Raw genomic sequence first — 13,008 nt, 5'->3', positions numbered from 1 at the left:
CTAATATGGCATTATGATATATAATCATGATATGTAGTGGTGATGGTGTGTCCATCGCTTCAAGTGGACACTTAGTATTCCAGTCTTAGAGAAGTGTTCTTTCTGGCTGTGGTTCTACTGCAGTTTACCATCAGCTTGACCACATCCAGGTAGCAAACAGTCCATGTGGTTTAGTAAGAGGGTCCAGTTAACAAGGACCTTATAATAGTGTGGTATTCATTACAGCACACCGTAGCAAAACGTTTTGCAAAGGACAATGGAAAGGAGCATTTCTAATTGGACAAGTTCTGTAAGTCCCTCCCTGTTTTGGCTTGTTTTCTTCTGTTTGGTGCCGAATGAACACAACCCACGTAAGGTCAAGTTGATGTAGCGGGGAGAGACGCAACACTTGCTTCCCGTGCAGCCTTAAGCTCAAAATTGAATTTTTTGGGGGGGGTTTATGTTTTTAAGAAGCCAATAGGGAGAGGCTGGGATGCCACCAGATAGGTGAGAACGGTAGTCAGTCAGTTCAACATCCAACGAGGGAGAAGGGGCTATCTTAGCCCCGCCCTCGAGGTCATCCACTCCAGGCCCTGGCATAAGCTGAAAAGAAAAAAAGGCAAACCATCTAAGTTGCAGATCCCTTTTGAAGTTTCAGAAGAAGTAATGTTAAGAGGCGAATCACATAGGCTATAGAAAGGAATGGGACAGTGTTAAGGTTGTGTGTGTGTCCGCGTGATGCCAAGGCCCCTCTCACCCTTCTCCTGTGAGCGCGCAGCACGACTGGATGTGCCAGGGGTGGTCTTTGATGGAGCTGAGGGTGAGGTATTTGGAGATTTCCGCCGCCGACATGCAGTCCTTCATATCCTGCTTGTTGGCAAATATCAACAAAGCTGCCTTTCTTAGGTCCTGGGAAGAAAGGGGCAAAGAGAACAATGCAACTTCCACTACAACACATGCGTCCCAACTGGCACTCTATTCCCTTTTTAGTGCATGCATTTTGACTGGAACCTAATGGCTCTATATAGGGAAAAGGGCACCATTTGGGACGCAACCAAGCACAACGGAAACTTCCACTGAACAATGTGACAGGGAGGGAACGAGGAATCATTCATGTGGACTTGTGAGACAAGCTCCTTGTTTTTTTTAGGCTAGCAAAAAAAAAATCAATTACAGAGATAAGATAAGACTAGTTCTGTGTGGTTTCCCCCAGTTTTCTGTGCCAGCATGCGTGTGAATGAAGGTCAGAGTACTGCGGGTTAATATACGAACCTCATGAGCCAACATCTTGTAGAGCTCCTCTTTAGAGATCACCAGCCTCTCTCGGTCTGTGCTGTCCACCACCAAGATGATAAACTGGGAATTACAGGAGATAGAAAATGACAACCGAAATCACTTTATTAACCCTGCAAGGGGAAATTAGATGTTTCCGAATACACGTACTTGCGTTCTAAATAGTAGGCTTTTGAGGTATGCGAAAATAGATAGTATGGGATACTTAGATAAAAAAATGTATGCTTTAAATGCCAGGATGTCATACTCATTTCGGCTTTTCATCTAGTAGAATTCGTTGCACCCTTGAGGAAGAGAATAGTCTTTTCACACCCACCTGTGTTTGACAACAGCTGATAAAAATAGGGGTACTCTACAAAAATCAGATGGCAGGGAACAAGCGCGATCACGCATTAGATCACACATTCTCAGTATAGATGAGTATTTATGTTAATTTGTTGCTTACTGCATACTTTTTAACTAAACAATACGTTCTAAATAGTATGCACACTGAACAAAAATATAAAGGTCAAATGTTGGTCCCATGTTTCATGAGCTGAAATAAAAGACACCAGAAATTGAGCACAAATTGGTTTACATCCCTGATGGTGAGCATTTCTCCTTTGCCAAGATAATCCACCTGCCAGATTTTTTTATTTAACTTGGCAAGGCAGTTAAGAACAAAATGTACAATGACGGCCTACCCCAGCCAAACCCAGACAACTGGGCCAATTGTGTCACCCTACGGAACTCCCAATCACGGCCGGATGTGATACAGCCTGGATTCGAACCAGGGACTGTGGTAACACCTCTTGCACAGAGATGCAGTGTCTTAGACCGCTGTGCCACTTAGGAGCCCACAGATTTTGCATATCAAGAAGCTGATTAAACAGCATGATCATTACACATGTGCCCGTTGTGCTGGGGACAATAAAAGGCCTCTCTAAAATGTGCAGTTGTGTCACACAACTACACAAGAACATCTAATGGGATAGACCATATGACTGGACAGGAAATAGAAGGCATCAACTGAATGTTAAGTGTTTCCTGTCAGGTATTTTAAATTGTCGGTATTGTCTACTTGTTAAATGTTTGAAGTCTTGATTTGTAATTGTTTAATGTCTCATTAATTGGTCTTGGATCACAGGAAGATTAGCTAGCGTTATGGGGTTAGCTAATGGGGAGCCTAATAAAAATTACCAAAAAAATGGGGTTATGTTATTGTCAGGCATAAGCTACGGACAACGAACACAATTGCATTTTTATCGATGCAGAGTGATAAGCGTGACGAGCATAAGCATTGTCGTGCCATTCATCTGTCTCAATCACCATGTTACAGCATGATAATGCACGGCTTCGTGTCACAAGGATCTGTACACAATTCCTGGAAGCTGAAAATGTCCCAGTTCTTCCATGGCCTGTAAACTCAGACATGTCACACATTGAGCATGTTTGGGATGCTCTGGGTCAACATGTATGACAGCGTGTTCCAGTTCCAAGCAACATCCAGCAACTTCACACATCCATTTAAGATGACTGGGACAACATTCCACAATCAATAGCCTGATCAACTCTATGCGAAGGAGATGTGTCGCGCTGCATGAGGCAAATGGTGGCCAGATACTGACTGGTTTTCTGAGTCACAGCCCTACCTTTTTCTTTTAAGGTATCTGTGACCAACAGATGCATATCTTTATTCCCATTCATGTGAAATCCATACAACAGGACCCAATTTATTTTGATTTACTGACTTCCTTATAAACTCATTAAATCTTAGCAATTGTTGTATGTTGCGTTTATATTTGTTCACTACAGTAACATTATTACAAAGTATGCAGTTTAAATAAGGCAAGACAGATTTTGGACACGGCCATTGGGTTTCGTCACCAGCAAGAAACTATGCTCGGACTCGTCGAGTAAACGAGACGGATTTGGAAAGATTGGCCACGTGCGACTGGGAAGACAAGTACAGCAACAGACACAAGTCACAGAGACAGAGCACGGATGGCTGGTGAAACAAACTCATGACTTCAATAGAAGCCAATAGATGCAATAGGACACTTAATCTTTTCAGATGCCATTTAGAACAGGTACAGTGAAACACGGTGGGTGGATATTTCCGAGCGGAGACCCTCACAATTGGGCTTGCTCCGGGGCTGGTGGCTAGCATGCTAATGACTCATTGTGTATCGTTCAGAGAGCATAGCAGATGTGGATGCAGTGTTTGTGCTGAAGTGAGCATGTGGACAGAGCATAGCAGATGTCAGGTTACAGAATAGGCAAGAGTGTGCGATACGGTTTGACGAGTCCTACTGGGGGTTTTAAAACAGAGCTCCAATGAAGAGCCACATCCCTCATCTTCCCCTCACTCTTACCATAAGCTGCTGAGGCAAAACGTGCCTTTCAGACAGGCCTCTGTCTGCGTGACCTTTGAACCCGGGGACGCCCCTTTGGTCCGTCTGTGCTATGAACAAACACGGCAGCTGGGCAATACTTTTGTTCCCCTCTCTGACAGCATCTATTAGGGATTAGGAGCCCCACTATTTACAACACATACCACTGGACCTTACGCACCATCTGTCTGCTACCACTAAAACGTAAAACAGCACTGGCCACTGGGTGAGTAGAGTATGTTGGGGTGGTGTGTGTGTAACTCACCTCTGTGTTGGAGTAATAGGTGTTCCAGGAGGAGCGGAGAGACTCCTGTCCCCCGATGTCCCACATGAGGAAGTGGGTGTTCTTCACCACTATCTCCTCCACATTACTCCCTATGGTGGGTGAGGTATGGACCACCTCGTTCATCAGACTGAGGAGGAAGTTACAAAACGTTGCAGTCATCTACCTCAGAGAGCAACAGTCATTATTAGGATGGCCAGGAGTTTCCCCTACACATAGAAAAACTATTGAGTTATAGTTAAAGATACATTGACAGCAGACAAGGGGGGGGGGGGAACTTTAGTAGTCCCGAGTGGCGCAGCGGTCTAAGGCACTGCATCTCAGTGCAAGAAGTGTCACTATTATCCCTGGTTCTAATCCAGGCTGTATCACATCTAGATGTAATTTGGAGTCCCATAGGGTGGAGCACAATTGGTCCAGCTCTGGGTTTGGCCGTCATTGTAAATAAGAATTTGTTCTTAACCGACTTGCCTAGTTAAATAAAGGTTAAGTACTCACAATTGGTACAGTATGGTGGTCTTTCCAGCATTGTCCAACCCGACAATAATCACCTTGTGTTCTGCAACAAAGAAAGTGTGCACAGGTTACAGTTTCCCTTCAAGATACACTACCTTCTTGCCACACTAATGGTTAAGATTAGGGGAGGGGAAGCTGATCCTAGATCTGTACCTATGGGAAACTTCACCCCAGAGCCATTTTCAAAGCTAATTAGCCTACCTCTTCAAGCAAATTATCTCTTAGCTTAGCTCCTAGCTTTAGCTGGCCTAACACAAGCGCAAGTAGCCAACCCCCCAAAATCACCATACAGGGTCTTCAGCTTCTGTGTTGCTTTAGGGCCTTTAACACTCCACTGTCATACAGAGGCGGTTGGCAGACCAAAGCCTGAATCAAAGTTGGCACGTCTGTGTTAGAATATCCCCCATTGGTGACTTCACCTTTGAAGCCCACGGGCGGGCGACAAGGAGGAAGGTAGTACTGTCAGAAGGCTGATGACTTTGACAGGCTTTGGCACACAACAGATGATGTCGTCAGATGTTCCACAGCTATTGCTTCCTGAGAGGATAGCTACCCTGTAGTGGCTGTGGGTGGGCCCGGACAAAAAAGCTCACAGAGGAGGGAGTTGAGACTTTGTTACATGCAAAGAACACTACCCAACATCTCCATATCCAATAACACATTCATTGGACTGGTGTGAACTTTATTTTTTCCATTCAAACAAAATAAAACATTTTCAATATAACTAACACCATGATGGAAGTGGTCCAGAATGCACATTCCACAAGCATCTAGCCTAGTAGTAATCTCACTACCATTAACTCTGTTGGAATGAGTGAAACTGGTAGAGGTCTAAGACCCCGAAATTCCGTGATCCGACTTGTAAATTCTGACTTGTCTCTCGGATCTGATATAAATTGCCACGGATCTGTGCAATTAAAATTGATTTGTCATCTGGACCAGTCCTCTTAAATTTAATGTGCGTGAGATAAGAACCGCACAAGCTTTATCTGTGTCAGCCAACTGCAACTCAAAAACGTATAGCTTCTGTCCAGCTGAAAGTGACTCCGGCTGCTCGCCTCACGTCCGCCTGCTGCTGAGAGAGAGCGAGAAAGGAGCATTGGCCTAGGCTACTGCTGATTGCGAAGATGGAGGCCTTTTTCATTAAAATAAAACAAAGTTCAAGGAAAAAGAACAGTGAAAAAGAAGCCGGGAAGGGGAATGTCCACGGGGACAAGTTTTAATATTGTAGTGGACAAAGATGAGAAGAACGTTGGCACGGCCAAATGGAACTCGCTATTCAGGTTTGATGCAGTTTTCTAACCCATTTGTTTTGGTATCCATTATCATTTGTTTTATCATTATTTTTGTATATTATTAGCCTATTTAATAATATAAACCAGTTCTTTAAATATGTAAAAATGTTGCATCTTTTTGTTGCCCAAATTAAATTCTGTCTTTTGTACTCTGTATTTAGGTTATAAGTAGGCCTGTTATAAAAGAGCATTAGCCTATTGCTGTCAATTGTTGGGTAGCCCTACAGTAGGCACTCACCTTTGTTGGTAATTACTGTAATATAGGCCTGTTCAAGGTTTAAACCAGTTCTTTAAATATGCAGCAAGTGTTTTGTTCCATTCTGTTCAACCATTTTCTTTGGCCAAATTTAGAGTAGTTACGTTTTCTGCAATATAATATAATTATCAGAAGGCCTAGGGCTACTCACACTCAAACCATGAAAAGGAAAAAACTAAAAGAGGGCAAGATGCAAAACTTAATTTAATGCTGCAATATAATAACCTGTTTGTATTTTCCCTGTAAACAATGACTTGACTTAACTTTATTAGGGTAATATCAAAATTAACTTCTGTGAAGGTTTGGTATGGCTAGCTATTAGGCTTAGCTAATGGTGCACCAGGTAGCCTAGTGGTTAGAGCTTTGGGCCAGTAACCGGACGGTTGCAGGATCGAATCCCCGAGCTTTTAACCAAGGGGTTGGGTTAAATGCGGAAGATACATTCAGTTGGACAACTGCAAAGCAGTGTGCACCAGCGACACTTTATATTTCTTATAGCTCTTCCTTTATACTTATTTAAAAAATAAATGGACACCTATGCCTTTATACTTAAAAAAAATTATATATCATACTGATGCATTTAGCGCTCAAATCCCCTACATCTGAACCGTGAGGAGGACAATTGTTTTCAGAAAGTAGAAACTAATCAAATAGGCTATAAAGTTTTGAATATGCTACACATTGAAACAACAAATATATATATTTTCAGTTTAAGGACAAGTAACTATGGATCATTTGGCCAAGCTCGCTCGTTTATTGATTTCGCTGGCAGCGCCCAGCTTGGGGTCCTCTCGCTACCTCTTTCTACTCTCTGACCTGAACGAGCACGGGTCTTTTTCCACAGGTCTTTTCGTAACAGGTCCGACTGTCTGCGAGTCCATTCGGAACGGGTCTAATTTTTTTAATTTATGCATATCGGGTCAGGTGGGAATGCCATGGATCCATTTCAGAATAACTTTTTTGACCTGTAAAGTCCTCTAGTCTAAAACACTGGAGGCTGGGATTAGCAATTCACTGGTCCTCTTCTGTCTCACTGAGGGATTAGGCCAATGGGATACACAATTCCACAGGATTACCTTATGGCCCAACATTGCAGGACAGTAGTATGAGAGTTGTTATACTATAGATGACCTCCATTGGTATACAGATCTGGGACCAGGCTAGCATGAGTGCCAGTCTTTGTGCTATCATCATGCCAACTCCTTGTCTTTCATTGTCATGTTTGGCTTGACAATGAGAAATGGAGTTGGAAAGAGCACAAACAGATATGGGACCAGGTTTAAAGGGGCGGGAGGTAACCTAGAGGTTAGAGCATTCAGCCAGTAACTGAAAGGTTGCTAGATCGAATCCCCGAGCTGACACGGTATAAATCTATCGTTCTGCCTCTAAACAAAGCAGTTAACCCACTGTTCCTAGGCCGTCATTGTAAATAAACATTTGTTCTTAAATGACTTGCCTAGTTAAAAAAAAAAATTTAAAGGCTCTGCCCAATTCCATTATATTGACATGTTCTTTCTCTGCATGATTGAAAAGACAGGAAAGGGCCATTACAACAAGTCTTTGTTATCCATTTAGCCCTATAAAACTCCAAACCGACTTCCACATCCTTCAAAGGTTGTCCCTTGTGTCCATTTCTCAAAGTCAACAGAAACAGTAGCCTAAACAGCAAGTCCGAAATTGGACCAGAGTGCATATTATTCCTCTCAAACATGCGGCTATTTGAGTGTTAACCTTACATCTAACAGTATCCTTAGCTGGCTGATTCTGTAAACCTCTACCACCATTAGATTATGTTGCCGACGGTACCTCCCTAACATTGAGCTACAATAAATAAATAGTTAGCTAACTAACTAGACCACTACTGTGTGTTGTTTTACATGGAGCCACTGTCAAGGAACAACGTTAACGTTAGCTACACATCGGGTCGAAGAACACCTGGCAACCAAAAACGTTAGCTAACTAACCAATGTTACTGAAGGCCCCATATTATTGTGTGTGTACTAGCTAACGTACTAGTTAGCTACTAGCAAGCTAAAAATGTTAGCTGGTAGCTAAGTACTCACCTTGATTGCAAAAGAAACTCCACAGTTTGGCAAATATAAGACCCATGTCGTCAGTGGTTTAAACTGCAAAGGGTGGACAGTCGACGTATCCAGGGCTAACTACCGTCGTTAGCTGGCACAACAAGCCCCCGTTAGTAGTTTTGAAATGAATAACCAGCTCCACAACAAGCCACGTAAATTAACTCGCTAGCTCCACAACAAAACTCTAGTTAAGAAATGATTAGGTAACTAGCTACCTTTCTTTACTATCCGAGGTACCAGACTCAGTTATTTGTCTATGGGCTAACGTTAACTAGCATCAACAGAGTCACTACTAACGTTATCCGTTATGGCAAAATACGTTGACACAACACTCTTTACTGATGGTGCCTTTGGAATTATGTTTACATGAGCTAACGGCCCGGAGCTAAATTAGCTAGCTAAGGGTTTAACATTAATAAATACTTCAAGTCGACTTGTTTCCAGCTGCTAGCTAGCCAACTCCACTGTGAGAACCTTATATACACGAAGTTTTCCTTAATCCGAGATCTGCCTGTGTGTTGTAGCCTCTTCAAATTGACTGTTCGTGTAAACCCCGATGCAGTGTTTTTCAAAAGCCACCCACGGCCTAAGTGTCAGGTTACAATTGATGACGTTGACGCCAGGGGCTCAATAATTGGTTGAAAATATACAGAATTATTTTTCATTAAAAAACGGAATAAAATGTTTATTTATATATTCAGGAGTACTTTTTTTTACAACAAGCGTGGGGGTTACTGTCGCCGGGACTGGCCGTGTTGTTAAGAGTGAGCTATTGTGAGCTATTGTGACATCAACTGTGTGCCAAAGCTGTGCCAGATGACATCATCATGTTTGACATATATATAGACATTTTGATGGACAAATCAATCAAACGGGTCCACGACCTCATCGGAACCACTTCCTTTATTCACACTCCTGGTAGGTTGTACATTTGATTGACTTCAATGATAATCCAACCAGACCTGGGTTGAAACACTGTTTCAAATCAGGCCAATGGAACAGTCCTAAAATGACAAACCCCGCCTAATTTGGCACTCCATGTAAGCTAAAGCAAACAGTCATAGTAATAATAATAAATAGGTGGGTGTTTACATCTGTCCTATTTCATGTGTGTATTAAACATGTGTGAATTATATTTTTGTGTGTGCATATGGCTCAGAGAGTGGTGCTGAGTGTTACTTTGCAAAGTATTTGAAAGATTTCAAATAGTATTTGAACCCAGGACTGAATTCAACGGAATAGGTTATGGTGTGAACAAAGTGTGTAAATGGATGTCAACAGCATATACCAAAAACGACTGCAAAATTTGAAAAATATCATCAAAGTTCAAGTATGAGCTTGAACTTTCTTTCAATTGGTTTGTATTACCGTTGCCCTAGAATAGGCTAGATATAATTATTTTCACCATATTGCTTAGGCAATCAAATCATTTCAGACCTACACAATGTTATGGGGGCTAGTGGCTCTGGGTTTCTTTCTGTTCTGGACAGAGCTTATATACATCTATTACAATGACAAGGTGGCTAATTGGTGCACTTGCAAATCACACTATTTTCTCATAAAGGTTATCACAAACATCCCAAAATAAAATGTTAGGACCGTCTGACCGTTTCAGAACAAGGGGCTGAGAATGAAGAGGAAGTGCAGGTTCAATGTGGACGGGGGCGAACGCCCAACCAAAAAACGGTCCAGCCAGCAGGCCATAACCAAAAGGCTTTCATTGGTGCTCCCTTGTACTCAATTGACACAGAGCACTCTCCAGAAACTGCAGATTGAGAGTGAGGCTGACCCTGACTGGCCCACTCCTATGGAGACCAGGGCAATTTCAAAGATGCCAAGGAGAAAGGGCCTACCAACCGCCAAGATGGAGGACAAGGGAGCCCAATGCAACATGGGATCAAAGAGGAAAAGGATGACTAGTTTCCAAGATTTAGATTCAGACGACCTTAGGACTGCTAAGAAGATCAAGGTCACCGTGGCATCCGGGTCATACAGCTCCCTTGGATCCTCCACATCAACAGACACATCCACCAGCAGCGAGAGAACCGACTCCAAATGTTCAGAAGTCTGCGATAAATGCAAGACCAAAGTCCGGCGCAACCCACCACGCAGAGGTCAGACATATTGGTCATAATCTGCCTTAGCTTTGAGTGACCAGACACCACAGTGTTTCAATGAGATAATTACAAACTGTGGCCAATTGTTATAAAATGCAAATACCTAAAGGCCTACAGGGCTGACAGTAAGTTAAGTGTACTATAAAGCCCCCTGTCTGATTAGTTTTATTGATAATGGCTCTGTTTACATTTACATTTAACATTTAAGTAATTTAGCAGACGCTCTTATCCAGAGCGACTTACAAATTGGAAAGTTCATACATATTCATCCTGGTCCCCCCGTGGGGAATGAACCCACAACCCTGGCGTTGCAAGTGCCATGCTCTACCAACTGAGCCACACGGGACCTGTTTGTGCTCTTCTAGATCTGGTTATTGTCCTCAATGAAGCCTCTTAGACATTGAATAGCCTGATAAACAGTGTGCGGTTAGGGGAGGGACTGGGCCGTGTCCTTAACTGTGACATTTGTGTTGCAGCCAGTTTCACCTCGCTCTATAACGTGGGCAAGTTGCTCGGACAAGGAGGCTGTGGGTCCGTCTATGAGGGAACACGAAAGGAAGATGGGAGAGAAGTAATCATCCCTCCCTGTCTTTCCTCCCTCTTTAGATCTGTCCATCCACAGCATAAGACATTACCACAATTATGTTGATTATTCACAATGTGCTTCTCCCTTCTCCATCACTCAGGTCGCCATTAAGTACATCCCTAAGGGTGTATCGGAGTACTACCTCACAATCGTAAGTACAGTCTGATAAATGTGTACTAGCCTACCCAACAATCATAAAAACAGTCAGATGGATATACATCGGAGTGCTTGCCTACCTAATAATTGTATGTACAGTCAGACCAATATAACAGCCCACTGTGAGCTGCCAATGCATGAAACTGTTGTTAATCAACCTTCCCCCTTTAGCCTGGAACAACGTACAGGCTGCCCCTGGAGGTAGCCCTGATGCAGATCGTGTCGCGGCCCCCTGTCTGTGAACACGTGCTGGAGCTGGTGGATTGGTTCGAGCAGCCCAAGAAGTTCATCCTGGTCCTGGAGCGTCCCACCTCCTGCATGGACCTGTACGACTACTGTGAGATGATGGGTGGGAAGCTCAACGAGGCCATGGCGAGGGTCATCATGCTCCAGGTGGTTCTGGCGGTACGGCACTGCCGCGACCGCGGCGTCATCCACCGCGACATAAAAGTGGAGAACCTGTTGGTGCAGACGGACACTCTGAACGTCAAGCTCATCGACTTCGGCTGCGGGGATCTGCTGAGGGAGAAACTCTTCAGGGACTTTGCTGGTGAGAAGAGACGAAGACTGAATAGCATTGGTGTTGTGAGCTTCGGCAAACGAATGTAACATCCCCCCATCTCTCTCAGGCACTACAGAGTTCTCCCCCCCTGAGTGGGTTCTGGATGGCAAGTACCAGGGGCGCAAAGCCACCATCTGGTCCCTGGGTGTGCTTCTGTTTGGCCTGGTCAACGGTGACCTGCCCTTCAGGAAGGAGGCCGAAATCATCCGAGGACGCCTGTGCTTCAAGAGAGGGATCTCCAAAGGTATATAGTTGCAGCTGGGAAGAGAGTAGGCGTGTTTAGGGAGTAGGGTGCCATTTGGTATGGGTCCAATTACCAGTGCTTTATCTACACACTATCCAAAGCAATGGCGACACAGTAGAAACACAGAATTGAACTGAACTATTTTGCATTAAAAAAATGGTTTAGGGTAGGATACTTGATTAATAGAGTTTAAACTGAAGTTTGTAACAAGTGTGTTCTCTCTGTATACTTTTTTCTACTGTAACAAGATAACATTTGTGACTCTGTCTAACCCTATTGTTCCATAGAATGCAGAGACCTGGTCCGCTGGTGCCTCAAGCAAGACCCTTTGAAGAGGCCCGTTCTGGAGCAGATCCTCCTGCACGACTGGCTGTCGGACCGGGCTCGCCCCTAAGTCCGTGTCCGTTGCGAACGCCATAAGAAATACTGATATGAAATACATTTATTACTGTGTCATCAAGCAATGTCATATCGCATACTTTGTCATACCCATCAGATCTTTTACAAAATCTTGTCCATTCTCTAACTGACAGCTGTTGTTTGTTACTCTCGTTTTTTTTGCAGGTTCTATAGCAATGTAAGCAAATTGAGGAGGGTAGGGGTGGGAACTTGATTGGAGTGGGGAGAGATTTGGGTAATTTGGAATTAGTAGCTGTTGGTACCAAAACAACATCCCCTTTTATGGTACTTAACTGGACAATTAGTTCTTAAAAATCTTTACTGTTCAAAACCAAACCCTCCTCCAATGAGATTAGCCAAGGACAGCATCGAAAAAGCAGGAAAAAAAGGAGAAGGAAGAAGAGGACACCAAAAATCACCTGATATCACATTTGATCTGTGCAACCAACTGGGAATGAGGACTGAAATTCAAAGCAGCTCTCCAGGGAACAATTTTGCAGAACATGAAGGGACACTCCAATTCTAGATAGGACTTTCAAAACACCGCTGAGTTCTGACCCTCCTTTTGTGCTGCAAGGGCTTGAAGAGAGATTGTAACAGGGATAATGCTTGGAGATTTTGCTACTCTGATGAGAGAAAATATGGTTTTTATTCAACCCCTGTACAACATCCTACCTTCGCCTTTGAGCTGATGTTGACAAAGGGAGGATACAGAAACTCTCCATAGAATAACAACTTTATGTTCCCCTAGACTGCACTGAGCCAGCTACCACTGTTCTAGTACTGAGCTTGAAGAGAACAACAGCCGAACTGGAAGGGAACTCCAACAGGAAGAGACCTTCAGAAAGACACCGCTGAGACCAGGT

General features: G+C 43.5%; 2 protein-coding genes across 2 annotated transcripts; one reads left to right on the top strand and one right to left on the bottom strand.

Annotated features, from left to right (window-relative positions):
- Positions 1-438: 438 nt before the first annotated feature.
- arl8 (ADP-ribosylation factor-like 8) lies at positions 439-8,650 on the bottom strand. Its single transcript, XM_023972704.2, has 6 exons — positions 8,058-8,650; positions 4,426-4,486; positions 3,910-4,057; positions 1,252-1,335; positions 737-888; positions 439-582 (listed from the first exon to the last, which is right to left on the bottom strand). Exons 1-6 carry the CDS (start codon positions 8,101-8,103, stop codon positions 534-536), a joined length of 540 nt encoding a protein of 179 aa, XP_023828472.1. The 5' UTR covers positions 8,104-8,650; the 3' UTR covers positions 439-533.
- Positions 8,651-9,345: 695 nt separating this feature from the next.
- On the top strand, positions 9,346-12,137 carry LOC111953897 (serine/threonine-protein kinase pim-3-like). The gene is made up of 7 exons (XM_023973389.2): positions 9,346-9,408; positions 9,694-10,192; positions 10,672-10,766; positions 10,882-10,932; positions 11,109-11,487; positions 11,567-11,743; positions 12,031-12,137. The coding sequence occupies exons 1-7, from the start codon at positions 9,346-9,348 to the stop codon at positions 12,135-12,137; spliced, it is 1,371 nt and encodes a 456-aa protein (XP_023829157.2).
- Positions 12,138-13,008: the final 871 nt, after the last annotated feature.

The sequence above is a fragment of the Salvelinus sp. IW2-2015 genome, linkage group LG27 (genome assembly GCF_002910315.2).
Source record: "Salvelinus sp. IW2-2015 linkage group LG27, ASM291031v2, whole genome shotgun sequence".
Lineage (NCBI taxonomy): Eukaryota > Metazoa > Chordata > Actinopteri > Salmoniformes > Salmonidae > Salvelinus > Salvelinus sp. IW2-2015.
This window is presented reverse-complemented; position numbering and strand designations above follow the sequence as displayed.

Coding starts and splice junctions, on each gene's coding strand:
- arl8 (XM_023972704.2), bottom strand. CDS start 8,103: ATGGGTCTTATATTTGCCAAACTGTGGAGTTTCTTTTGCAATCAAG. Junction 4,058..4,425: donor ACCACCATACTGTACCAATT/GTGAGTACTTAA, acceptor CTTCCTCCTCAG/TCTGATGAACGAGGTGGTCC. Junction 583..736: donor TGCGCGCTCACAGGAGAAGG/GTGAGAGGGGCC, acceptor TTTTCTTTTCAG/CTTATGCCAGGGCCTGGAGT.
- LOC111953897 (XM_023973389.2), top strand. CDS start 9,346: ATGGATGTCAACAGCATATACCAAAAACGACTGCAAAATTTGAAAAAT. Junction 10,193..10,671: donor GCGCAACCCACCACGCAGAG/GTCAGACATATT, acceptor TTTGTGTTGCAG/CCAGTTTCACCTCGCTCTAT. Junction 10,767..10,881: donor GAAAGGAAGATGGGAGAGAA/GTAATCATCCCT, acceptor TCCATCACTCAG/GTCGCCATTAAGTACATCCC.